The sequence below is a fragment of the Triturus cristatus genome, chromosome 1_2, assembly GCF_964204655.1.
Source record: "Triturus cristatus chromosome 1_2, aTriCri1.1, whole genome shotgun sequence".
In the NCBI taxonomy this organism is placed as follows: Eukaryota; Metazoa; Chordata; class Amphibia; order Caudata; family Salamandridae; genus Triturus; species Triturus cristatus.
In genome coordinates this window covers 790,957,392-790,982,741 of record NC_140580.1, presented here as the reverse complement: position 1 = coordinate 790,982,741, position 25,350 = coordinate 790,957,392, and the positions used below count along the sequence as shown (strand labels likewise).

The following is a 25,350-nucleotide window of genomic DNA, read 5'->3' as shown; positions in this document are numbered from 1 at the left end:
CTTTTTCTGTTGTTCAGGACGTTCCCTCAATGTGTCTTGTCTTCTGATTTTATTAATCCGTGACCTGGCAGAGTCTAAAACTCGGCTATCATAGCCACGTAATCTGAAGCGGTTTAACATATTGTTTGCACATTCTTCAAAATCTGAGTCCTGGCTACAATTGCGCCTAGCTCGGATAAATTCTCCATAGGGAATCGCTTTGATTTGATGTGAGGGGTGAGCTCTAGTAGCGTGCAGTACAGAATTACACGCGGTCGCCTTCCTAAAACGTCGACTATGTATCCTATCCTCTCTGGTATATAATTCTGTGTCCAGGAAGGCAATCTTTTCTTTACTCTTCTCATAAGTAAATAGGATATTAAAATAATTGCTGTTAAGGTGCTTGACAAACTCCTCTAGTTTAGTGTTGTCACCTGTCTATACCATCAGGCAATCGTCAATATATCGCCCCCAATTTAAAATGGAGTCATTCTATTTGTTACCCACGGTGCACCAGATCCACACCTCCTCCAGCCAACCCATGAAAAGGTTCGCATATGAAGGTGAGAATCTGGAGCCCATGGCAACGCCTTGCATTTGTCTCTACCAATTGTCTTTAAAGATAAAGATATTGTTATCTAGAATAATTTCGATCATATTGATAACCATTTCAGTGTGGTCCCATGTGCTTGCAGACCTCACACACTAAGCATTTTCCTAATGGCCTTAACCCCGTCCTCTCTTTTGATGCTCGTATAAAGAGCAGTGACGTCTAAAGTTACCAATGTCATGTTGTCCTCCCACGTTAAATCAGATAATGTGCCTAGTATATGTTTAGTATCCCTGATGAAGGATGGCAAATTATTCACCAAAGGTTTTAAAAAGATGTCAACATATTCTGACAGCCTTTCTGTTGGTCCATCATTGCCAGATATGATGGGTCTCCCTGGTGGAAATGGGAGCTCTTTGTTTACCTTGGGAAGTGTATATATACAGGGGTATCTAGGACGATCCACCCTGAGGCATCTCATCTCCTTCTCGTCCAATAGGCCCATACCATACCATTGTTTGAGGTGTGTGTTAACATGATCTGAGAGTTTCCAAATAGGACTCCCCGTAAGTGACTCATAACAAGTAGTGTCATTTAATTGGGAGAGAATCTCTGTTTCATAGTCAGTGCTTGCCATAACTACAATATTCTCCCCTTTGTCCGCCTCCCTGATGGTAATACTCTCATCTTTCATTAAGCTCTTTAGTGATTTCCTCTCACCCAGAGAAAGATTGTCATACCCCTTAACAGGTCGCTGTGTCTTATCCACATATCTGTCTAGGTCAACCAGTACCAGCTTGTGGAAGATATCAATGTTGTTCCCCATATGCAAGGTCGGTGTCCACTTGGATTTGTCTTTGAGGCCGCTTGGGACAGGCATGTCACTTATCACATTTAAATCATGCATAACAATGTCAGCGCTCACAACCTCATCTTCACACTCAGTCAATGATAATAACAGTCTTGTGTCCAAAATTTCTTGAATAGTAATTTCACTTAAAGGTTGGGTTCGATATGGTTGTGTATGCAATTTATTTGTTTCATTACAAAGCAGAAAATGTTTCTTAATCTTTATCCGTCTAATATACTTAAACTTAAACAGATCAATTTTTAGATCACATATATCTCCATCATATATTGGACAGAACCCTTGTCTCTAATGAGAAGTAACCTGCGTGGGAAATGGGTCATGTGCTTTCTCCCTCACCTGATAGAGGCGTTGTATGTTTAAAGAGGTGCTCCTGCATGGGACTAAACCACATTGGTCAATGTGAATTAGGCCAGGGAGTAAGGGGAGCAGTCATCAGGCCAACACCTTACTCAATATTTCATACTTTGAGGTTAAAAGAGAGAGCGGTCTATAAGAGGAAAGGTCCTCTAGAGCCCCGCTGGGTTTAAGCAGGGAGGTGACCAGGGCCTGACTGGTTGTTGGTGGCAGCGATTCCGCTTCCAGAGACACCATGGATAGTTTCTCCAGGCGTGGGACCAAACAGGAGGTGAAAGAGAGTAAAATGCAATGGCCAGCCCATCTATTCCTGGTGTTTTGTTATGTGCCATATCCTCAATTGCCCGGCGTAATTCACCTGGTGACAACAGGGCTCCCAATGCCGTTCGAGACACCACTGAGACATGTGGGAGTCTCAAGCCGTGCAGGAATATATTTCCCTCTGTGGAGGGTGGAGAGGGCCTAGCCTCATTTACCCCAGTGTAAAAGGAGCAAAAGGCCTCATTTTTCTTCAATTGTGTGGTGCACTGTACCTTGGAGGGTGTTATGATGGAGAGGATCAGAGTAGGGGACAATGACGGCGGCCTCATACGAGCAAGTAATGTACCCACTCTATCGCCTTCGGAGTGTAACTTCTGAACATATGTTTTATGGTCTATAATTCTCAGACGCTCCAATAACTCACTGAGTTGTATCGTAGATTCCTGAAAATCATCCAAGTGTGTGGGATTGTGTGCTGTCTGCTGTTCAAGGAGCCCCAGTTGTGCTTCTGTGTGTTGTAAGTCATGGAGTACTGATTGCCAGGCACCCACTGCAGTGGCTATGGACACTCCCCTAATCACCACCTTAAATGCCTCCCACTCAACAAGTGGCCTGGATGCCGTGCCCTCGTTATCAGCGAAGTAAGGGTTAATTGTGGAGGCCAGGGTTCACTGAAGATTACATCTTCAAGTAGTGTTGGTTGCATGCACCATGTGGATATCGGTGTAGGGCACCTGCCCCATGTCCTTACTATTTCAAGTGGGCTATGATCCGAAAAGGTTTTACCCAAATAGGTCACGTATGTGAACTTCACTATGTGAGATGGGCAAAGGATATGATATAAATGGACGTGTAGGCTGTGTGGGGGAGAATAAAAGGAGTATTCACACATGCCCATGTTATGGGCTCTCCATATGTCTAACAAGAGCCAGTTTGCACCAAATTAGAGAGAAACTTGGCTTGTTTAATAGAGGGAGAAGTGACCATTCTGCCAGGACTGATGATATGCGCTGTAAGAAGACATCTTGCTCAGTATATGGTGCACATACACTACCCAGAGCCAACATCTCACCGTCCAATAACCCATGAACAAAGACATAGTGCCCATTGGTGTCAATTTCAGTGGCTTGTGCTTCAAATGGGACCCCCGCCCTCAACCAGATGGCCACCCCGCGAGCAAACCCTGAATATGTTGTAGGAATAATTGACTCCTCCACTTAGTTCGCAATTTGAGATCTTCAGGGGTGGATAGATAGGTTTTCTGCAGGTAAACTATATTCACCTTCTGGCGATACATTTGCGCTTAGGATTCTGTGTGACTTATGATTAGACACCAAACTCCTGACATTCCAGTCAGTATCTTGTAATACTGCAAAACAGTTCGCATGTCAACAACGCACAGACACTAAGGCCAGGGGTCACTCATCTTTTGCTTGGCTACATGGTAGACATAGGAACACACATGGTGGTAAAATAGAAAACAACATTTCCCCAATTCCAGGTTCACCCAAAAACGATCATTTGAGCAATCTAAAACTAACAACAAACCCATCACAACAAAATGATACATTGTGCAATCACTTTAGGGGGAGGCCAACAATAGAACAAGTCAGAACAAGCGAGTACAAGGCCCTGTAAGTGCAAGTACCCTGCACAGGAGCCTCGGGAAACCCAGACAATAATAGCTGTGGGGAAATCAGCAGTATACATTATGCGCAGGTGGTAACAGGGAACTTTTGTGATGCACGAGCCGCCTATGTGACAATCATAGAACCGTGAAACAGCAAAGACAGTCCCCGGGGGAAGGATTCCAGGCAAAACAACCTCACCCAAACTAGGACTCTTCTGTATCTAGGAAGGGGGGGGAGAAATGGGGAGGGGGGGGGGAGAAATGGGGAGGGGGGTGGAATGGGGAAGGGGGTGGAATGGGGAAGGGGGGAAGAAATGGGAGAAAAATAGGAGGGAAGAAGAAGGGAGGGCACAGAGAGAGACTTATCTGAACCAACCATTAGACGAGGCAGCAGAGACACCAGGTTGTTCAAAATACTTGCATGGAGTAAATCACAATTATTTGCAGTCTGTGGCGCCATAGAGGGGGAAAAGAGCTGTGCTCGTATTAGAGTCAAAGTCAAAGTCCGCACATGCTGTGGAGCTAGCAGAGGGTTGTTGGCGATGCAATCCAATAGCAGACATAGTTGCCAGTACAGCCTGCCTACCGTCCATGGTTGTTGAGGGGAAGGGGCAGCCATGGAAGCCGCTCACCAGGTGGGTCTGCATCTCACCGATGAGAAGGTATTGATGTCCCTCTGGGTGATCGCTCCAATGGAGTAGGGCGATGTGCGTTAGGATAGTGCTGTTCCAGCCAGTCCCACACAGCATCTGGCAAGTCAAAGAACAGTGAGCGCTAGTCGTGGATTACCCTCAAGCGCGCTGGGAACATTAATGCATAAGAGAGCCCCTCTGAGCACAGCTGTCATTTGGCCTCCAGAAAGAATGGACGGAATCGCTGCACCTCCAATGTGGTATCTGGAAAAAGCGATACTGTTAAGTTATCCACAATAATGGGCGCCATCTCCCTGGCCTTTTGTAGTAGGAGATCTTGTCACTGAAGTGAAGGATATGCCCAACCAAGGGGCGCTGTGGTGTTCAAGGTGGAGGGTGGCGGGTTGGCATCACATGTGCACGTTCCATGGTAAACCGGGCTGAGAACCCTCAGGAGCAACCGTCTTCTGGAGCCATTGTTCAATAAACAACGTAGGGTTGGATTCCTCAATGCCCTTCGGCATCCCCACGATGCACACAATATTGCGGCATGCGCGGCCATCCTCCACTCTATTTTGCAAAACTGTAAGTTGCTCCTGCAGATCAGCAATTGTGGTTGAGTATGATGCCTGTTGAGGGGCTAACATTGATAATGTGGTTTCAGCTGCTTTGATCTTGTCAGAAGGTTTACGATGGTCATCATGTAGGAGGCTGAGATCAGGTAACAGCGTATCAATGTGGTGCGTGATGGCACATCTGAAGTCACATATTTCCTAAAATATTGCATACAATTTGTCAGGTGGGGGAGGTAAAATCATGAGTGGGATGCATACCTCAAGTGTATGGGTGGAGGAGCCATCAGTGTGGCTATGTTGAGATAGCAAATGGCCCTACTGAGACGACAGTCTAGTGGATTTGGTGCTGCCCATTGCAATTTTTTGAGGAGTTGTGGGAAGAACAATGCACAGTATTCAGCAGGCAGATAAGTCCTCGGGTTGTGGACTCTCACTCTGGTCGATATGCACCCAAAACTGTCCGCACCATGCAAACGGCAGGGACCTTTTATATAGTGCAATGAGACTCCAGTGAGTGTAGCCCGTGGACATCACAGTAGCGGGAGCGTCAATAAAGTCACAAGTTGTGAAGGGGGTCTGGGAAGGGTACGGGTACCCCACCACACTCAGTGCGGCTCAGGGGCTGTGGATTGCACCCCTAATACAGAGTCCAAAGTGAGGACGAGGCCTATGAGGTGTGAGGGCGCTGAGGCCTCAAGCCACTAGCAATAACATGCACCATGTACTAGTTCCCGAAGCCGCTGCAGTGAAGAATATGGGTCACCAGCGTCCCGTGGGCCCAATCGATAGGGGCTCCCTGCTCATGGGGCTCAAAGCTGTGGATGATGCAAAGTGCTCCATCTATCACAGGAGGTGCCACAGTGCCCATGCGATCTCCAGCTGACATGGGCGCCTATTATCAGCTCCCGCCCTTCTCACCTATGGTCATCTGGGCCTACTGCATATGCCGAGGAGGACGTCACCATCGCTGTCTCAGATATGCTGGGAGGTGTCTGTTGAGATCAGGGGTCCAGAGCTGTAGAATACCAGGGGATCTTTCCGCAGCTAAATCAGTGCTCTGGTCAATGAGCGCTATTGCACAGGGGAGAGTGCGAGGGCCGCACACCATGCGACATCCTTGGGCAGCCCGACCACGCACGGATTCTGTCCAGGCGATACGGGCGTCAAAAATCCCACATGGATTACCAGGGGCTCCTCCCTCCTGGAGGGAGCGTCCCCATGCTGCGTCCTGAGTTTTACCACCGGATGATGCAGGATTCTCAGGCACCCAGAGGGAGTACTGAGAAGACGTCCGCCACCTTGGTGCCGCTGGACATGCTTCTCCAATCAGACCCTTACAATTAACACAACAACATGTCATCACTTTGGGAACAAGATCACTTTGATAGAACTGTAACTCTGAAAAAGTAATATACTGCATCTGGTATCCATGTAATTTGATTTATGGGATGAGGGTATGAGAGATTAAAACTATGAATTTTCTGCTGTAAGGTCCACAACACATGTAGAATGTAAAATGCACCTGTGAGTCAACACTAACTAGATACCAGGCACTGTACAAGTGAAATAAGGTGGCAAACGATTAGGAAGATTAATCTTGCTCTAATTGAGGGAGTATCAACATTCAATATTACCAGAGAATGTAGATTCACGTTCCACTTGTTCTTTTAAATAACAAATGAAGCAAAATTAACACAATATGCATGTAGTGCAGTGTTGTTGGTGCGCCACACATTATTTAAAACATTCAATAATTTACATAGAAAAAATAAATCTCAAACTGTAACAAATGCCTAGAGTTGTATTTAATACATACTGTTCCATTACACTCTCTCTTAAATGCCTGCTTATTGGTATGAGTCATGCCTATTTTTTCTGTCAGCGTAAGAAGAGGCTAGCAGGTATTGTGTCAGCCCAATGGACATTGATTCACAAAATGCCAGGGGTAGCAGAAGTAACATCACACAGCTTTTGACATTAGTGACCTGACAGGAAGTGACATTCTATGACCTATGATCCCTGAATCTTCCCAGGAAGCCGTGCCACATTACCTTAACACAAATGGCGTCTCAATAATTGACACTAAGTTTCATAACACATGATTAATGCAACAACATAGATAAAGTTCTATTTTAGATGCCACCATTATTGGGATGCTGACATCATCTTTCAAAGTGGAGGTGAGTAATATTTGTCCTGAATTGCAGCAAACAAGCTAAGTGAAGACCTCTTAAACTGCAGAGAACATTGTGCCAAAATGGGGTAAAATAGTGCATTTTAAAGCACAATTTTCACATGGATTTGCTAAAACTCCATAGGCTCAGAAAGGACACTCAACATTCAAATCCTTTCATCAAGTGCAATGAAACCCAACTCTCTTCAGCAGACGATCCCATTTTGTTTTACTAAAATGTGCTATGGATACCTTCATATGTGAGAAATTACCTTCATTGTAGCAGGGCAAGCATGTTGTCATTGGTGACCATACAATATGGGTGTCCTTTATGCCTATAATTACATAACATTTGCCCATGCTAGAATTTTGCTGTTAAAGCCATGCTTATACCACGAGTGACCCTCAAGTAAAAAATTACTTCGAGTAAGTCATGGCCACCACTTTGTCATGACTGTCCCGTCCCATATGCCAAAGTTGACCTTCCTTATGACAAGAATGATCTTCAATGTGCTACCAACATTTTGCCAAGGGTGGCCTCACGCCAAGAATTTCCTCAATGGTGCCAGCACCAGCATTTTTCAATGGGGGCCCCATATGGCATGAATTACCTCTTGTATACTAGCAGCAGTATTTTACCTTCCAATATGCTAGTGGCAGTATATTGTTTTGGTTGCCTGCAGCCTTATTTTCTAGGTCACATGACTAGGTGTAAATGGTAGTTGGGTTTTGTGTATTTCTCCAAGACAGTGAGGCAAAGAGGGAATAGGTGTTGGCAGGATGGGCCATGGCTGACTTGGTGAGGGGGAGGAGTTGTTGCCTACCACAATTGCACATCACAGAGGCTCTGCCTGATCACACTCACAAAGAGTTTGACAATAGTCTTTTGTGACCCCAGACAAGCTGTGTCCTGGGTAGGGAGGCAGGATATTCCAAACACCTCTAGGGGTGAAAACCTCCAGAACCTTCTCTTACTTCAATGAAGGCACCAGGTAGAATACTGGACCCTCAGACCCAACTTTTCAGTACCCCTGTGGACCTGTGGGTACTACAGAAGAAGGACTGCTGTGTGGCTCTGCTGCAAGAAGACTGCTACTCAGCTACCCTGCGACTCTGCTGCCCTGCTTGCTGAGAAAGAAGACTAGACCTGCACCCTACATCCCAGGCTGTAGTGACTCTGAGTGTCAGCGGACTGGCCTCCTTTTCTAAGCTACAGGGACATGCATAGCACCAGAGGCCTCCCCGTATCTGCCCAGCTGACTTGCAACTGGACCTGCCTGAGCTGTGCTGCCTTCTGCTTGAGTGAGTTCCTGACTCCCTACAAGAAATTTGGGCTCTTTGTGACCATGAACTGGGTTGTTCGCGGCAAGATTTTGCCACCGGCATCGACCGCTAACGCAAAGCTCTGGTTAACCTGAATCTCCTCAACACGAGTTCTGCACTTCGTGTTAGAGCATCGACAGCCAACAGTGACCACTGATGCAAATCACCAGCAAAGACGGTTTGTGATGCCCGACAGGATTTTCGAGCTACAGCAACGACCATCCATGACGTGAAGCCTGCTCTGTGTATTACAGCAGTGACCATCCACAACGCTCTCCTTGTCTCCTCCTCCATCGAGAATGGAACTCTTCACGCTGGAGTTTAGAAGGTAACTTTTTCAGCAGGGCCTACCTGGTCCAAGTACCCTAGCTGTGCTCCTTCATGGTTGGCCTCAACTTGTGATTTTTTTACTGATATCACATGACGAGATAACCGCAAGTCAATGTTGTGCTTTTACGCACCATACTTACATTAAATCTTTAAAATTGCATATCTGGTTTAACTAATTGGACTTTTGCTGTTTTGGTCTGAAATAATTTATTACATTTAACTCTCATTTTCTAAATTGGCGATTCATTTTTCTTATGGTGTGTTTTTACTGTATTAGGTTTTGAAGTGCTGCATAAATACTTTACATATTGCCTCTAAGTTAAGCCAGTTTGCTTTTGTGCCAAGCTACCGGAGAGTTTAGCAAATGTTACTTTGGTGTTTTCTTGTGACTTTACCCTGACCATTATTGTGATTGCTGCTTAATTAGGGGTTCACCACCCCTTAACTAGTAACCCAATTTCCTGCATTACTGTATTCACTCATTCTCATTCACTTTCACTCATTCTTACTCACCCATACTTTCTCACTCACTTACACTCACTTGTACTCCCACCCTTTCTCACCTATTCTCAATTATTCATGAATACTCACTCTCTCTCATATTCAATCACATTCACTTTTACCCCCACCCCCTCATACCTTTTTCACTCACTCACTTTTACTTGCTCTTATTCAAACTCATTCTATCCAACTCTCACTCACAATCTTTAACACTCCCTCACATTCATTCTTATCTCCTTCTCAGTCACACATACTTGCAGGAAAGTGGAGTATCATGTGGTGTAGTTTTTAGACCTCTCCATGTAATACTATAATGATACTCCAGAGATAGTCCTTGTAATCACACTAATATATCCTTAGCTCAGTCCTGGTAGTGTGGTAAAGAGCAGTCAGGCTTTACTAGAGGAACATGCATTTCAGAGTACCAACACGGCTGATAAGTAATTGACATTACTCTAGGAAAACCCAACACTAATTTATAAAAATAGAGTGCATTTGCTATCTTAGTTTGGACACCAAACTGAATGGAATGGCATACATTTAACTGGAGTCATAGATTTTTGAAGCAATATAAAATCAGTGCAAAGTAATACAGGGAAAAAGTAATATTGTGGTCATGGTAAAAACCACTAGTGACAATCGGTCACTTGCAGGCCGAGCTGCGTTGTACTCTTGCAGGGTAAAGGCAATGCGGGTCCCATGACAAAGGCAAAATAGTCAGGTCAATTTTACTTGGTCCATGTAGCCCTGATCCAGAGTTGTCCTGGCTGTTCCTGGTGCTGAATGGGAGCTGTGGAAGAGCTGCTTTTACAGCTGAAATGGTGCTGCGGGGGTAAAAAATGCAAAAACACAGCAACGGGACAGCTGCTGATGTTGGATGAACATCAGATGGGGTTCCCTTTAGGTACAGCATCGAATACAGGGGTCGGTTGCCAGACTCGAAACAACAAGCCTTGGCAGCGATAAGTGGGACAGCAAGTAACTTCGACATCCGGTGGTCCCGGGGAATGTGGTAGCTGCCTGTAACTTTGTGAAAGGTATGACTACAGTTCCCACAACGCACAAAACCATCTGGATTTGGGCGATCCCTCGGAGAGCCCGATGGCCAACAATTCTTTGGACCCAGAACATTTCTTTACCAGCAGTTTGGGGGGACTAGTGTCACTAATCCAGGGGAGACCAAGGGTGCTTCAGGCTTCCACAGGGGGTGCTTCAGGATTCCACAGGGGTCCCTCCGTCTAGGGAAACGGAGAGATAGCCTAGGACAAGTCTCGGTCAGGCAGTTCTAAGAGCGTTGTCACAGGTGCAGGGTAGCCCTCTTTTGCTTTGTGCAGGTCCTATGGTCCTAGACACGGGTCTTTTCTTCTGTTCTCTTTGATGCAGGTTGTTCAGAACTGAGGTTCTTGAGTCAGGGGTGTCCCTTAAATCATAGATTATGGGGAGTTAGATGTGTGAGAGCACCTGGTGAGGTGCTTAATGATCCCAGCGTAGACGGTGTTCCCGTAGTCCAACCTGCTGGTGACTATGGCATGAGTGACAGTTTTTCTAGTGCTGCTTGGGAGCTTTAGAAGATCTCCCTCAGCATCTTCAGAGTGCAGAAACAAGATGCAGTTGCTGTTTATGATTATTCCGAGGTTCCTAGCCTGGGTGCTGGGTGTGGTAGGCCACAAGCTGGAGTTCCATGGTGAGGTGTTCTTGCAGAAGATCACTACTTCTGTTTTGTTGCTGTTTATCATGCAGATAGTGAACTTGCTTTTTGTGTTGGGGTCTTGTCCGATAGGGAGAGTATGATTTGCAGGTCAGCGGCGTAGGAGAGGATGTTGATGTCCTGTGCGAGGACGATGTTGGCCAGAGTTATCATGAATGAGTTGAAGACTGTGAGGCCGATGATGAACCTAGAGGCGCTCTGCAGATGAGTATAGGGGCGTAAGATAGTTAGATTTCAGAGATAAATAGAAAGATAAGACTTTACTGAACAATTAATTAAACTCCTTATAATAGAGCTCCAGGTCCTTCAGCAGGTGCAATAAAAGTTTGATTGCTAAGAGGTGAGTACTAAAAAGCCATACTTCAGAAGGCAGTTCAAAACTCTCTGCATCCAGTACCTTAAAATGCTAGCTTTGCCTCTGCTGTGAATTCCAATGCCAAGGCTTAAATAAAATGCAAATGTTTAAAGTGCAGTGTTTTAACAGCATAACAGATTTAAAAGGCCTGCCTTGAAGATAATAGTATCTGACCTCCCATGGGCAGGATTGCTCTATTCGCTTCAGTTGTGTATTCCAATGCTAATGCCTAGATAAAGTGCAATATGTTTGAAGTGCATTTTTTTAACAGCATATTACTGTGGAGTGCTTGTCTTGGAGATAATATGGTCTGACTTCCAAGGGCCAAAAGTGCTCTTATTTGCCTCTAGTGAGTGGTCCAAAACTAAGGCCCTAGTAATGTGCAAGGTATTAGCAGCATATTATGTTGAAACAAGTTAAAAGGCATGGTCTTCCTGGTAGCAGTAATTTTGACAGTGGTGACCGTGGGCCATGAGGTCAGGGCTCGTTCTTTGGCGGTGATGGGAAGTTGAGTTGAGACGGGGTCCGGTTAAGGTTTGAAATGGATGTATATAGAGGTAATTTTGTTACAGAAGAATTCCGAGAGCTAAATGCAAAGGTCTTATGAGGGAGAGGCGGCAGGAGGTGTGGTGAATTCTTTGATGATGGCAAAAATGTTCTTGCTGCCGTTAGTCCTGGTGTTGATGCAATCTGCAAGAGCTGAGTGCTCTGTATTCTTTAAATACTGGTGGTAGTTTCTTAGGTATGAATTTGAAGATGTCTTCAACAGGTTTCTTGAAATGTTCTCGGTTTGCATTCCAGTGACTTGAAGTGTCATTTCGCCAGCCTGTGTTTCTCTGTATAGCAGATGGCCTGTAATCAGGCCCTCGCCCTTCGATTACGCTTGATGGGAGTTATGATCTTGGAGCATGCTGTGATCCAACTGTTGAGGTTCTTGATGGCTTTCAGCAAGTTGCTGATGTTCTTGTGCAAGTGCACAGAGAGGGCGGAAGCCCACTCCTCTTCTGAGATGCTTTTGCAGCTATGGTAGGTGCTTCAAGTGGTGGTATGTCGGTGTTGGTGCATGGTGGGTATGTCAAAACTGACGAGGGCGTGATCCTTCCAGATCATAGTTGCTTCTTGTAGACTGGGAGACGAGAAAAGGAACAAGGGGACCCTACTCACATAGAACAAGGTTTGTCAAATTATTTATCAGAAACAGCAGTTCCTGTGGAATAGTACATAAATCTATACTGGTAATAATATGCGCAATCGTAATGGAACGGGTTAGTGTAATGCAAAAAGGAGATATGACCAGATACACCTTTGTTTTGCTTAATCAAAGTTATTTTTTATATATTTCTCAAATATATATACAAAGTAAATATAAACAATCGTGCAAGGTGTCACCAGTGTAACTGGAACCTAAAACATGGGGTGACATATTTGTGACAATTGTGAATGGTTTCCACATTTTAAAGTCGACCATTTATAAAACATACACAGAGTAAACCGTGACTACATACAATGATATGTGCTGGTTTAGCCGTTCGCATTAGTTTCTTTGTCGACGACATTTCGACCCTTTGTACAATGTAGGGTCTCTTCAGGACCTAAGAATGTAGAAACAGCTAAGAACAGAAGGATAATGTCAGTGTTCGGCTGCTAATTGAGAAGCAAATTGTGGCCAATAAGGGCTGTGTGTGTGGGTTCCGTAATGTGCTGGCTGAAACCAAGGTTTTCAAGGTTTTCAATGTTGACCGAAGAGCTAAGGTCAGTGCAGTAGTCTAGGTGAAAGTTAATGTCTCCAGAGAGGATCAAAGTGCAAGTGTTGATGATGGGGGAGGGGTGGAGGGGTGGACACAAAATCTGGCAAAATTGGTGCAGGGTCCTGGTGGTCTGTGTACAAGTATTCCGCGTAGGCTGAAGCTGGCTGTGATACGCATCTTGAACGTGAGGTGTTCCATGTAGTTGGGGGATGTACCAGTGTAGACGGTGCAGGGTTCAGCTGATGATATCTTTGAATACAATAACGACTCAGTCTCCGGGCTTGTACTAACAGTCTAGCCTGGTGACCCTGTAACCAGTATGGATGGCTGTGGTGATATCCAGTGCAGACATTCTGTTTAGCCATATTTCCGTGAGAAAGAGCAGGTTCAGAGCACGGTTGTGAAATAGGTCCTATACGTCCATGGCATGTTTGAAGAACGAGTGGGTGTTGAGAAGCCCGCATTCGAATGTGGCATACTGTGTGGGTAGTATTTGATCTGTATGAGTGTGAGCAGGTGGATGGTTTGGGTAACAAGTGGGGTGCTGGGTGCTGTTGGTGCAGAAGTTCTGGGTTTAGGGTATGAGATCTTGCAGGAGGCACATGCAAATGTTCCTTCCATGTTGTGTGGCGTAGTAGCAGTGCGGTAAGTAGCGACTGGGGTTGGGAGCACAGAGGAGCATGGCAGGGTAGTGCTGGGGAGGAAGAGACCCAGCCACAGGGCGTGGTACAGGCTTGGATGGGCGCAGATAGGCTTGCCTTTGGAGCACTGTACGTCTACCCTGCAGCCAGCATCAAGTATGTCCTGAAAAGGCGGAGGAGTGCAGGGTGCCATCAGCGGGAACCCAGTGATGTCACTTCCTGTGCGGATGAGTTAAGGAAAGGAATATGCTACCTACCAGTATGCATCTGTTCTTGGCATGTAGAGCTGCAGATCTACACACTTGTGCACAGATCGCCATCTGGTGTTGGGCCCGGAGGTTTTCAGTTTGTTTTTCCTCTTGGAAAGTCTTTGGAAGTCACGAGTTCGGTGACTCCTCCCTTGGATCGTATTGCGCATGGGCTTCGGCTCCATCCTCAGATTGTTTTTTGCCAGCAGGGAAAGATGGAGCGTAGTAATAACAGTGAAGATGCCCGTGTGTGTTATCTAAATAAGATAAACTGGAACAGACACAGGTAGCCGGGGAGGCGGGTGGGCGTGTGTAGATCTGCAGCTCTACATGCCAAGAACAGATGCATACTGGTAAGTAGCATATTCTGTTCATATTCTGTTCGAGGCATATGAGCTGCAGATTACACACTTGTGCATAGATTATATAGCAGTACCCACCGTTAGCGGCGACTACCCGTATCTGTTGCAGTGGTTTGAAATAATGTTCTGTTGCTTAGTTTGCACATCTACACAATAGTGTTTGGTGAAAGTGTGCGGTGTTGACCATGTAGCTGCTTTGCAGATATCATCTAATGGGATGTTTCCTAGAAAAGCCATTGAAGCCCCTATTTTACGTGTAGAATGGGCTTTAGGGGGAACGGATAGCGTTCGTTTTGCTTTATGGTAGCAAATCTGAATGCATTTGACAATCCACCTAGCTATCCCCGACTTGGAGATGGGGTTGCCCTTGTGTGGTGGAGAGAAAGAGACAGTTGTTTGGTCTTACGGAAAGTTTGTGTTCTCTCGATGTAGTAGAGTAAGGCTCATTTGACATCTAGTGTGTGAAGAGCTCTTTCTGCAACAGTTTGTGGTTGCGAGAAGAATACTGGTAGTTCTACAGATTGGTTTAGGTGAAAAGGAGAAATGACTTTGGGGAGGAATTTTGGGTTGGTATGGAGAACCACCTTATTATGGTGCATTTGTATAAAAGGTTCTTGAATAGTAAATGCTTGTATCTCACTGACCCTTCTGAGGGAAGTGATGGCTACAAGAAAAGCGGTTTTCCATATTAAGAATTGAAGTTCACATTTGTGTAGGGGTTCAAAAGGAGGTCCCATTAGTCTGGTGAGAACGATATTTAGGTTCCACACAGGTGAGGGTGGCACTCTGGGGGGAATTATTCTTTTAAGGCCTTCCATGAAGGCTTTAATGGCAGGTGCTCTAAAGAGTGAGAGATGTTGCATGTTTTGTAGGTAAGCTGCTATGGCTGCGAGGTGTAGTCGAATGGACGTATAGGCTAGATTGCACCTTTGTAGGTGGAGTAAGTAGCCTATGATGCGTTGAATGGACACATCTAGGGGATTGATGGTGTTGTTATGACAATAGGTAACAAAACGTTTCCACTTGGCGGCGTAGCACGCTCTAGTGGTAGGGCGCCTAGCTTCTTTGATGACGTTCATACAGTCAGGGGGAAGATTTAGGTACCCGAATTCTAGGATTTCAGGAGCCAGATCGCAAGGTTGAGCTGAGCTGGGTCTGGTCTCTCCATGGTTCTGGGTTAAGAGGTGTGGAGAGAGGCGTAATTTTTGATGCGGTACTACCGATAGTTCCAGCAGTGTGGTGTACCACGGTTGTCTGGCCCAAGTTGGCGCTACTAATATTAGTATGAGGGAGTGCTGTTGTAGTTTGCGCACTACTAGTGGAATGAGTGGGAGAGGCGGAAAAGCGCACGCAAATCTGCCTGACCAGTTCATCCATATCGCATTGCTTTTGGACAATGGGTGTGGGTATCTGGCGGCGAAGCTTGGGCATTTTTTGTTTTCATGGGTGGCGAAGAGGTCTATCTGAGGATGCCCCCACATTTGAAAGTATGGGTGAAGAACTTGCGGGTGAAGTTCCCACTCATAGAGTTGTTGTGTTTGTCTGCTGAGTAGATCTGCTATAGTGTTTTGTACTCCTGGGACATGTTGGGCTAGGAGAAAGATTTTCTGGGGTACGGCCCATCTCCAAATGCTCTGTGCTAATTGAGAGAGCTGTGGAGAGTGTGTGCCACCTTGTTTTTGAATATAATACATGGCTGTCATGTTGTCTGTGCGGATTAGGACTGCTTTGCCCGAAATTTGTGTCTGAAAGGATTTTAGGGCTAGGAAGATTGCTAGTAACTCCAGATGGTTGATATGGAGTAGCTTCTGTTGAGGTGTCCATTTGCATTGCATGGTGAGATGTAATAGATGAGCTCCCCAGCCGGAGAGTGATGCGTCTGTTGTTAGTACTATCTGGGGAACCGGGTCCAGGAACGGTCGACCTTTGGAAAGGTTTCTGGTGGTCCACCACTGCAGAGAGCGATGGGTACGACCGTCTACCAACACCAGATCTGTTAATTGACCCTGGGCCTGGTTCCATTGGTGCGCTAAGCACTCTTGGAGAGGACGCATCTGGAGTCTTGCGAGAGGTACTATGAAGATGCAAGAGGCCATCATCCCTATTAGTTGCATGAACACCCGAGCTGGAAGGGATTGTTGTGCTATGAATTTTGCGCGTAGAGCCTGAATGCTTGCAATCCTGGCAGGATTGGGGTAGGCGAGCGCTTTTGAGGTGTCTATAGTGGCACCTAGGTATTGTTTTATGTGGGATGGTTGGAGATGGGACTTTTCGTGGTTTACCGAGAAGCCCAGCTGATGAAGTAGCTGGATAGTGGTGTGTGTGTGTGTTGTACACACAGATTGTATAAACTGGCTTTTATCAACCAGTCGTCTAGGTAAGGGAAGACATGAATGTGTTGTCTTTGCAGATATGCTGCCACCACTGCTAGGCACTTGGTGAATACTCGTGGTGCGGTTGTGACTCCGAACGGGAGCACTTTGAATTGGTAGTGTTGGCCGTCCACTACAAATCTGAGGTACTTCCTGTGAGCATTGTGCACTGGAATGTGGAAGTAAGCGTCTTTTAGGTCCAAAGTGGTGAGGAAGTCGTTTTGGGAAAGTAGCGGAAGTACCTGCTGAAACGTCACCATATGAAAGTGGTCTGAGTGTATGTATTTGTTTAGGGGCCGAAGGGAGTAGACCCCTATATTTTGTTGGTTGGCAGGAACGTGTTCTATTGCCTCTTTGTCTAGGAGGGAGATTACCTCCTGCTTGAGTAGCCGCAGATGTTCTGGTGACATCGGGCGTTGTCTGGGTGGAATGTTTGGGGGGGTAGATGTTAGTTCTAGGCAGTAGCCTGACCGAATTATTTGTGTTACCCATTTGTCTGAGGTGATGGTAGTCCAGACCGGAAGGAAATGTTAGAGTCTGCCCCCGACCGGAGTGTGATGGTCTGGGGGAAGTGGAGGGAAGTCATTGGGTAGGCGCGGTGGCAGAACGGGCGGTGTTTGTTTTGCCTCTGCCTTTGTAATTGTTGCCCCTGTAGCTGCCTCTTTGGTAACCCCTTGTAAAGGTGGACTGAGTAGGGGATTTGTATGAAGTGGAAGCGGTGTCTGAGGAATAGCCTCTGGATGTGCTCCGAAAGGAAGAGCGGCGAAAGGAGCGTCTGGGAGGGTGAGATTGTAAGGCTCCCATGGATTTTGCAGTGTCAGTGTCCTTTTTCATTTTCTCTAGGGCGTCTTCCACTTTGGGGCCAAACAGATGTTCCTGGTCAAAGGGATGGTTGAGGATGGAGGCTTGTACCTCCGGTTTAAAACCTGATATCCTTAGCTAGGCATGGCGACGGAGGAGGACACTAGTATTGATAGCCCTAGAGGCTGTGTCTGCTGCATCTAAGGCACAACGTATGGAGGTATTGGTAATTGTTTTGCCCTCCTGAATTAGCTCATTGGCCCTAGCTTTGTATTTATCAGGGAGATGGTGCATTATGGCTTTTAGCTCGTCATAATGGGCCCTGTCATACCTCGCTAGTAGTGCTTGTGTATTGGCGATACGCCATATATTGGCCGCTTGAGATGCAGTACGCTTGCCTGATGCGTCCAAGAGTTTAGACTCTTTGTCACCTGTCGCCTGGGAGTTGGCACTTTTCCGTGCTGTGGATACCACCAAGGAATCTAGTGGCGCTGGCCCTCTGATGTAGGAGGGATCTGTTGGTGCGGCTTTATATTTTTTCTCAATGCGCGGGTTAATGACCCCGGCCCTGACTGGGTCCTTAAAGACCTCCGGCGCAGGTTTTATAACACGTTTTAGCATAGGCAATATGGAGGTGGTCCCATGTGTGGTGTCAAATGTATCTAGGAGGAAATCCTCCTCCACTAGGTCGGTATGTAAATCTACCCCGTGGTAGTGTGCCGCCCTTTGCAATAAATGGTTGAACCCCAAGGAGTCTTCTGGAAGGGTAAAGATCGTCTTATGGGACTTTAGGGACATCAGGGATATTATAATCGTCCCATGGGTCTGGTGATCCTGTGGGAGTGGGGTCCCCTGTAGGTATATCTTGGGGTACATCCCCTATGTCGTCGTATGGATCCCCTTGATCATCATCATCCGGGGATGGGGTGGGGGAATGATGAGGTGGGGGTGGCGAAGGTGGAGTAGTTGGAGGAGGGGAAGGTGGAGGAGGTGGTGGGGGTGGGGAAGGTAGTCTGAAAGGGGAGGTAGCAGAGTCCTTCCTTTTTGGAGGTGGAGGCGGAGCGGGTTTGTCTAACTGTCTCTTTTTGATAGAGAGCATTAAATGTCCAGTTTTGGGATCCTTAGTTAATGTTTTTTGTAAGGGATCCGGTGTAAATAGTTCTGGAGAGGTTGGTTGGTCCGTCGGCGCCGAAGACGTCGGGCGGTTGATTTTTTAGGCTGGTCGGTGCTGGTTCATTGTTTGGAACCATGCTTGGAAAGCTCCGATTGTTTAGTAGGCGCCGAGATGGATTTCGGCTTCGAAATGTCGGTGCCGGTGGTCTTGGGGGCTTTTGTCGGTATCGAAGATGGGGTCGGTGCCGAGGAGCTGGGTCTCGACCCAGAGTGTTTCGGTGTGGGGCTCGGGGTCGAGATGGAGGCCGGTTTCTTTTTCGGTGCCAAAGAGTGTTTATCGGCTCCGACGGTGGGCTGGCTCGAGCCCGATCTGCCTGAAGGCTTAATTGGCTTCTTTACCGGTCCCGAAGGTGCGGTGTGGGAAGAAGTACCTTTGGTCTTGCTTAGGCGCGAAAGTCGTGACCGAAGCCTTTTTCGGTGCCGCCGAGGGTGTGTGGGGGGGGGGGGGGGGGGGGGGGTAGAGTAGTACTCACGACCCTCTGTGCCGGAGTGATGTTCTCCACATCTGAATCGTCGGCTTCGGAGGCGCTGACGAGTCCCTCGTCGGTGTGGTGTTCTTCTGGAGCGTCGACGCCTTCCCCGAAGATGTCGTCCGGGATCGCCGTCGAAGAGTGTGCCATGGTTCTTCTGGCTCTTCGGTCCCGAATCGTTTTCTTGGACCGGAAGGATTTGCACACCGGACGGTCTCGAGCCTCGTGTTCAGGGGAGAGGCAGAGGTTGCACACCTCGTGGAGATTGGTGTGGGGGAATTTGGACCCACATCGAGGACACTTTTTAAATGGAGTCCTTTCCATTAGCCAGGACCGGAGCTTGGGTAGGCCCGAAGGCCGCCGTCGACGACTGGAACCGAAGGTCTTGCCGATGAGAGGCGCGTCGAGTGGGGAGATCACGATCGAAAACAATACCGCGAATTGGGGTGAGGATTGCCCGTCGATCGTCGAACTGGAAGCTGTTCGGAACCGGAGCGCGAAGATTACATCTGAGCCCGATAGTGGGAAAACAATCTGAGAATAGAGCCGAAGCCCATGTGCACTACGATCCAAGGGAGGAGTCACCGAACTCGTGACTTCCAAAGACTTTCCAAGAGGAAAAACAAACTGCAAACATCCGGGCACAACACCAGATGGCGATCTATGCACAAGTGTGTAATCTGCAGCTCGTATGCCTCAAACAAACTCTTCTTCCTTGGCTTCTTCTTCTGAAGACTGTTTGGGGCAGGGGGAGTGAAATATGTCCCTTCCTGTGCAAAGGAGTATTGGTAGTCTTGCATGTTTATTCACTATTCTGTAATAAAAACAATTTAAAAAAAAAAAAAATCGGCATAAGGGCAAGTTGCCCCTATGTCCTAGGCACAGATTTTGACACCTCTGAGGCAGGGTCACAAAGCTAATGCTAGGGGTCACAAAGTGCTAGCCAAGGGGTCACAGCTGCGACCCCTGACCACCCGCAAATGACATCCATGACAGTGAGACTAACAACACCATTCCAACACACATTTCAATAATTATGGAGGAAATGGGGCTGTACCTGATCCATGGATTTTAAAGAAGGCAATGCATTTAGATGCTAGCGTAGTCTGTTAAATTAAAAGATTAATGCTGAGAAAAGAGGAGGAATAAAATTGGAAGATGGGCCCAGCCTTGAGCTTTAATACGCACACTGGGTCTATTTCCAATGACTCTTTCTTTACAAAAATAAAATAAAAAAAGACCCAGAGGCGGGTGTGGTGTAAGGAGGAAAGCAGACACACCCCTCAGTCATTATAATGAGTAAAAGCTACAGAATACTTGGGCTATTTTGAATGGGCTGGGATAGGTTAACTTCTCACTCTTTATACAATTTACAATTGGAGCCAATCATTTTCTGGGCTCAAATAGTCTGAAAAGAAATATCGAAAAACATAGACCTATCACAGATGAGATATTGGGATGTTTATGGGCAGGGCGTATTGGATTTATAAATGGAAAACGAGAAGACTAATTCGGGAATCGGGATATGCATGCCTCTGACCCAGACAACCTGGTTATCTTGGGCTCCCATGGCATTTGCAACACTCATTGTTATTTTTGAGCACTTAAGCAAATATGCATCTTCAGACTTTCACAGAGTGTTTTTTTCTCTCTGCACAGCAGTCAAGAATGATATACAATTGTTAGATATGCTGGAGTGGTGCATGTTTGTATTGAAAGGGAACCTAGGTTGTTTCTGTGCATTAACAATTATTGTAGTCTGGAAGTTGCTGTCTGGTACATTTTAGTAGAACCAATAAGGCTACCACAACTAAACAATGATTTGTGAATGGAAAGTACCAAAAAGCAAATACCATATCCCGTGAAACAGAGTTATCTGTTATCTACGTATCTGCCTGCTAAGGAGACATACGCGATGTCCTTCTTTGCTGAGGAGGCAGGAATAATAATCTGTGTATGAAGACGTAATGAATGTCTTCAATGTGTGATCTGATTTTGGGTTGAGCAGGTGTGAATAATATCTTTGTATGATGAGCAGACATTTGAGTGGGTTGAACAGGTAGGGAAAACCACATTTCTTTTGGTTTTCATCACGCAGAGTGAAAGACACAGCAACTTACTTGACATGAGAACCAGCCCTCTGATGTACAGATCCTACGTGTCTCCTCTTCTTTTCGATTAAAGTAGCACCCGTTGTATTTTACTGACTTCAGATGATTCCACATTAACTCTGCTATCTGCTTATATTCAACCTGCTCTTTTGGACTCAGAGTTAAAGCATGGCTTTCAACCTGTAGAAACAACAGAAGAAGGAAAGAAAGGTAAGTCCATCATCTTTTACCGCAAACTTTAGGTCGCATGCAAAGTCTCATTTTATACCAACCAGTTCACAGTGGCCTTCAGCGCAAATTCATCTTAAAAATGGGTATGAAACGCAGGATCTGGAAGACTGGATCCATGTAAGGTTTTCAGGAAAGCCTCTAAATACATTTCTTAGATTTCCATGTTTGTAGGCATAATAACTTATGTGAATTACCCGAAAATCTGGTATGGACCTTACTCTGGGAATTCACATTGATGGCTGTGTATTTAAGTTGAACGCCACCTCAAATAACAAATAAGTCTAAAATCGATTCTTTATGTCCCAAATACTTATGCGAAACACTTTTGAGAATGTCTCCAAGAATACCGCACTTTTAAGTATAGATGTTGAATACTTGTCTGCCAGACCCTAGAACAGCAAATCCAATGAGGAATTGGTCATCAGCCTGAAAATCCTGAGTTATATTTACATGCAAATTTAGCACTCGCTTGAGTCAATTCAGTAGAGAAAGACAATTCTCTGTCTTTGACAGATGGGGATGTGAAATTAAAACTAGAGGGGCTATCGTCTGGGGAAAAAAGAAATCAACACCACCTTAAGTAAGAAGGAAGGTGTCTCCTGCAGTTTTCCCTTATCCTGAAAAAAGGTTGCAGTGAGAAAGACTCCGCCTGCAGCCTTCCTACTTGTATCATAATTTATTGTCTGGTGTGTCTATGGCCATGAATGCATGTACTCAAATAGAGACCACATCAAAGTGGTTATAATAGCAGAGTTCTGAGGACTTCAAGATATAGCCTCATCACGGGCAAGAAAAACAAAGAGTCATGCTCAGTTCAAACTGAGTGATCGAAACAGTGCTGGTTGACAACAGGTCAGTGTTCCTGTACAATCCCCATCTGGCACAGTTACTGTATCTGTTGCAGAACACAACATTTGCAGGATATTGTATTGCTACCAGGACCATATCAAGCAGATCAGCAAGGTAGGCCGTAGGCATCTAGAATTCTTCACTCAATTTCTACACATGCAGATTTGGGACTCTTCATTTTGGGTGCTCAACTGATCTGGATTGTTGAATTTCAAACTCTACATAATTAGCTGAGGCCAAGAACATTCCTATACAAGTTCTAGAAGCTCCAGGCTCCTCACGCTATGTGGTACAATGATGATCACCCAGCATGGATGCATCAAATTGTAAACTACTATTAAATTAATGATAAGAGTATTCAGGCAGTTTTAAAGCCAAAATATCCAATTCTCAGACTCTGCTGCGTGTAAAGATCTTCAGAAGAATTGGGCTTTATTTATCACTTGTAGTTCATGAGTTGTTCTGCTGACAAAGCAAACTGTTTGCCTGTGGCTCAATGCCACCGCTGTTGTGCTTGTTTGTGTGGATTTCATGTTCCATTCCTTCCTTTTTGCTGATGTAGGATAGGACGATAATGCTTGTTGCAAGACCCGAACTTCGGTCCCCTTCCTGGCAGGCAGAAAACCTCGCAGAGATAGGTGCGGGGCATTAATACCAGAAAATTGATATGGAAAAAAGATGTATCCAAAATCCACCCTACAATCATAAGGGTAAGGCATTTGTTACAATGATGAACCAGGGACAGTGCAGGTGAAAAAGCATGTTCTTGAGATTTGAACACTGTAGCTGGGTCAATCCAGATGTAAGACGTATCTTATCTGTGTTAAATCAAACAGTCTGTCATAATATTCTGTACGAAAAATACCACAGTCCAGTGTCCAGTTGACACAGAAGATGAGCCAAAGTGGTGGAAGGCACAATAGTAATGTGTGACAGCCATTATGAACCAAATTTACATCTTGTGAAAGGCCAGAAGTCAAAAGTAAAAGTAAGCATTCTGATGGCCTAGAAAAACAGTGCCTGAAGAATCTGAAGAATATCCTTAGAACCAACTAGTTCTAAGCCACCTTACTATATCTGTGCATGAAGTCTGTCACACATTACGGACAAGTGTATTTTGGTACTTATGTGTACAATTTTCAGAGAGGTTGATGCTGACCACCTCCCTCCACTGTCCTGGTGGAAATAAAAAATAGTTTCAGGTTTGGCTGTGACTGCTGGTGTAGGCAGTCTAACGTTTGGCTGTAGCCTCAGAATTTCCAATAATAAGTATTATTTATGGATTAGGTTAGCTGGATAGGCCAAACCTAAAGGGCAGGCCTCAGCTTTCCTTTGCTTAAACATTCAAAGCAAGTTAAAGACTTTCTCACAGAGGGGCATGGCTAGCAGCCGAAGGGAATAGCCGTACGCTAACGCAGCTCCGGAGCCCTCACCATCCATCCTGACATTAATCTGGTCAATCTCCGACTAAATTCCCCCGCGACGAAGGGGTCCCGGCGCTGGCACATCAGAGCATTCATTTAGGGAGAAAACCTGCCTGGAGAGGTGGGGAATAAGCGGGAGACTCCCGGTGCGGCTGGAGCTCCAGTCCAAGATGGCGATGCACCCTCACTCCATGGACTGAATCGGGAGCGGTGAAGAGTGCCCCGCACTGGATAGCGGACGTCAAGATCAACCGGCAACTGAAACAGACCCCAGAGACAAGGGTCACCCGAGGAATACGTTGTTAGTGTCCCTCGGAGACTCCGCTGCATGCCTGTGCAAGTTTGATCTGAGCTGCCAGGCAGGCTGATAGCAGACCGTCCGCAGTACTAATTGAGGCCCCGCTTCGTGGGCCTGGTGGATCGTGGCATGGAAAAGACTTGAAAGGCAGACATCGGCGCAACGATTCCTCATATATCAGCGGTGGGTGCTGCCCCACTGAGTGCCTTTTCCCCATAGACCCTTGCCAGAGCCAGTGAGGTGTTTTACTAGCAGGCTGGCTGAGAAACAAATTGAGGCCCCGGCTTTCTGGGCCAAGCGGGCCTAAAGTTTTCACTATCCTCCATGGTCATGGTTGGAGCCTACTAATACCACACGTCAGCGGTGCACACCGCACCGAACTCCAAGTTCCCCATTGATCCCCTGGAAGGCCAGATGTGGCTGTGAGAGGCGGTTAGTAGCTTCTACACGTGGCTCGATCCAAAGAGGATAAGGAGCAGGATATCCCCATGTGATTCTCTTTAGAAAGGAGGGGACCCCTACATACCTAATGAACTTGCTATACGCAGGGAAAGAACCACATTAGGTAAAAAGACTATAGCAAGTTAAATTGACATGTGACAAAAAATATTCTAGGTATAATACATAAACGTAACCACTTATTACAATCTATGAACAGATCAATAATACACAGATATTATTGAAGAAATATATATTTTTGTTTATTTTAATAATCTCATTTTATCTTTTTTTGTTTTAATTCATATCAATTAGTATAAAGTGACATTAACAAATCAGTGTACAAAAATAGAGTTTAAATAAAATAATTCATCATATTTAGCAACACATTTCCAGACTCAGAATTGAATAACATTAGCTATACTTTAGATGTAAAGTTGATGGAGGCAATGCGGTAGATGTAAGCTACGCATGTTTTGGCATTACTGCCTTCATCAGGAGACCGTCTATTGCACCCGTCTATTGCACTGAAGTTTAGTATATGGCCACTTGCTCAGCATAAAAAGCGATTACAGGTTTCCAGACGATGTATACAAAGATTAGTGTGAATAGTTCTTAAAGATCTCGAAAGTTGCGTCCTGTCGGGGACTTAAAAGACTGATCCCAGCTATAAAGCGATACTGTGCCGTAGTAGGTTGCAATAATTTTGTTCAAATAGAATTATAGATTGTAGTAGGGCACCCCTATTAGTATATATCTGGGCAGAAATCACACGGATGGACGTCCATATCGATATAGACAGACATTAAAAACTGAAGAATGCGGCTCTTCGAGAGAGATGGCTTATAGCTTGATAGTCATGTGGGTGAAATACCATATTGGCGTTTCCTGAGGTGAATTACGGACTATCGCTATCCGGCAGGAACCCCGTGAGGAACTCAT

General features: G+C 45.8%; 1 protein-coding gene across 2 annotated transcripts in view; it reads right to left on the bottom strand.

Annotated features, from left to right (window-relative positions):
- The window catches only part of DFFB (DNA fragmentation factor subunit beta), a 134,548-nt gene that overhangs the window by 28,101 nt on the left and 81,097 nt on the right, over nt 1-25,350 (bottom strand). For both annotated transcript variants that reach the window (XM_085608863.1, XM_085608864.1), the window contains exon 5: nt 21,178-21,348. In XM_085608863.1, the coding sequence (XP_085464989.1) occupies nt 21,178-21,348 (171 nt within the window). The remainder of the gene's footprint in view (nt 1-21,177; nt 21,349-25,350) is intronic.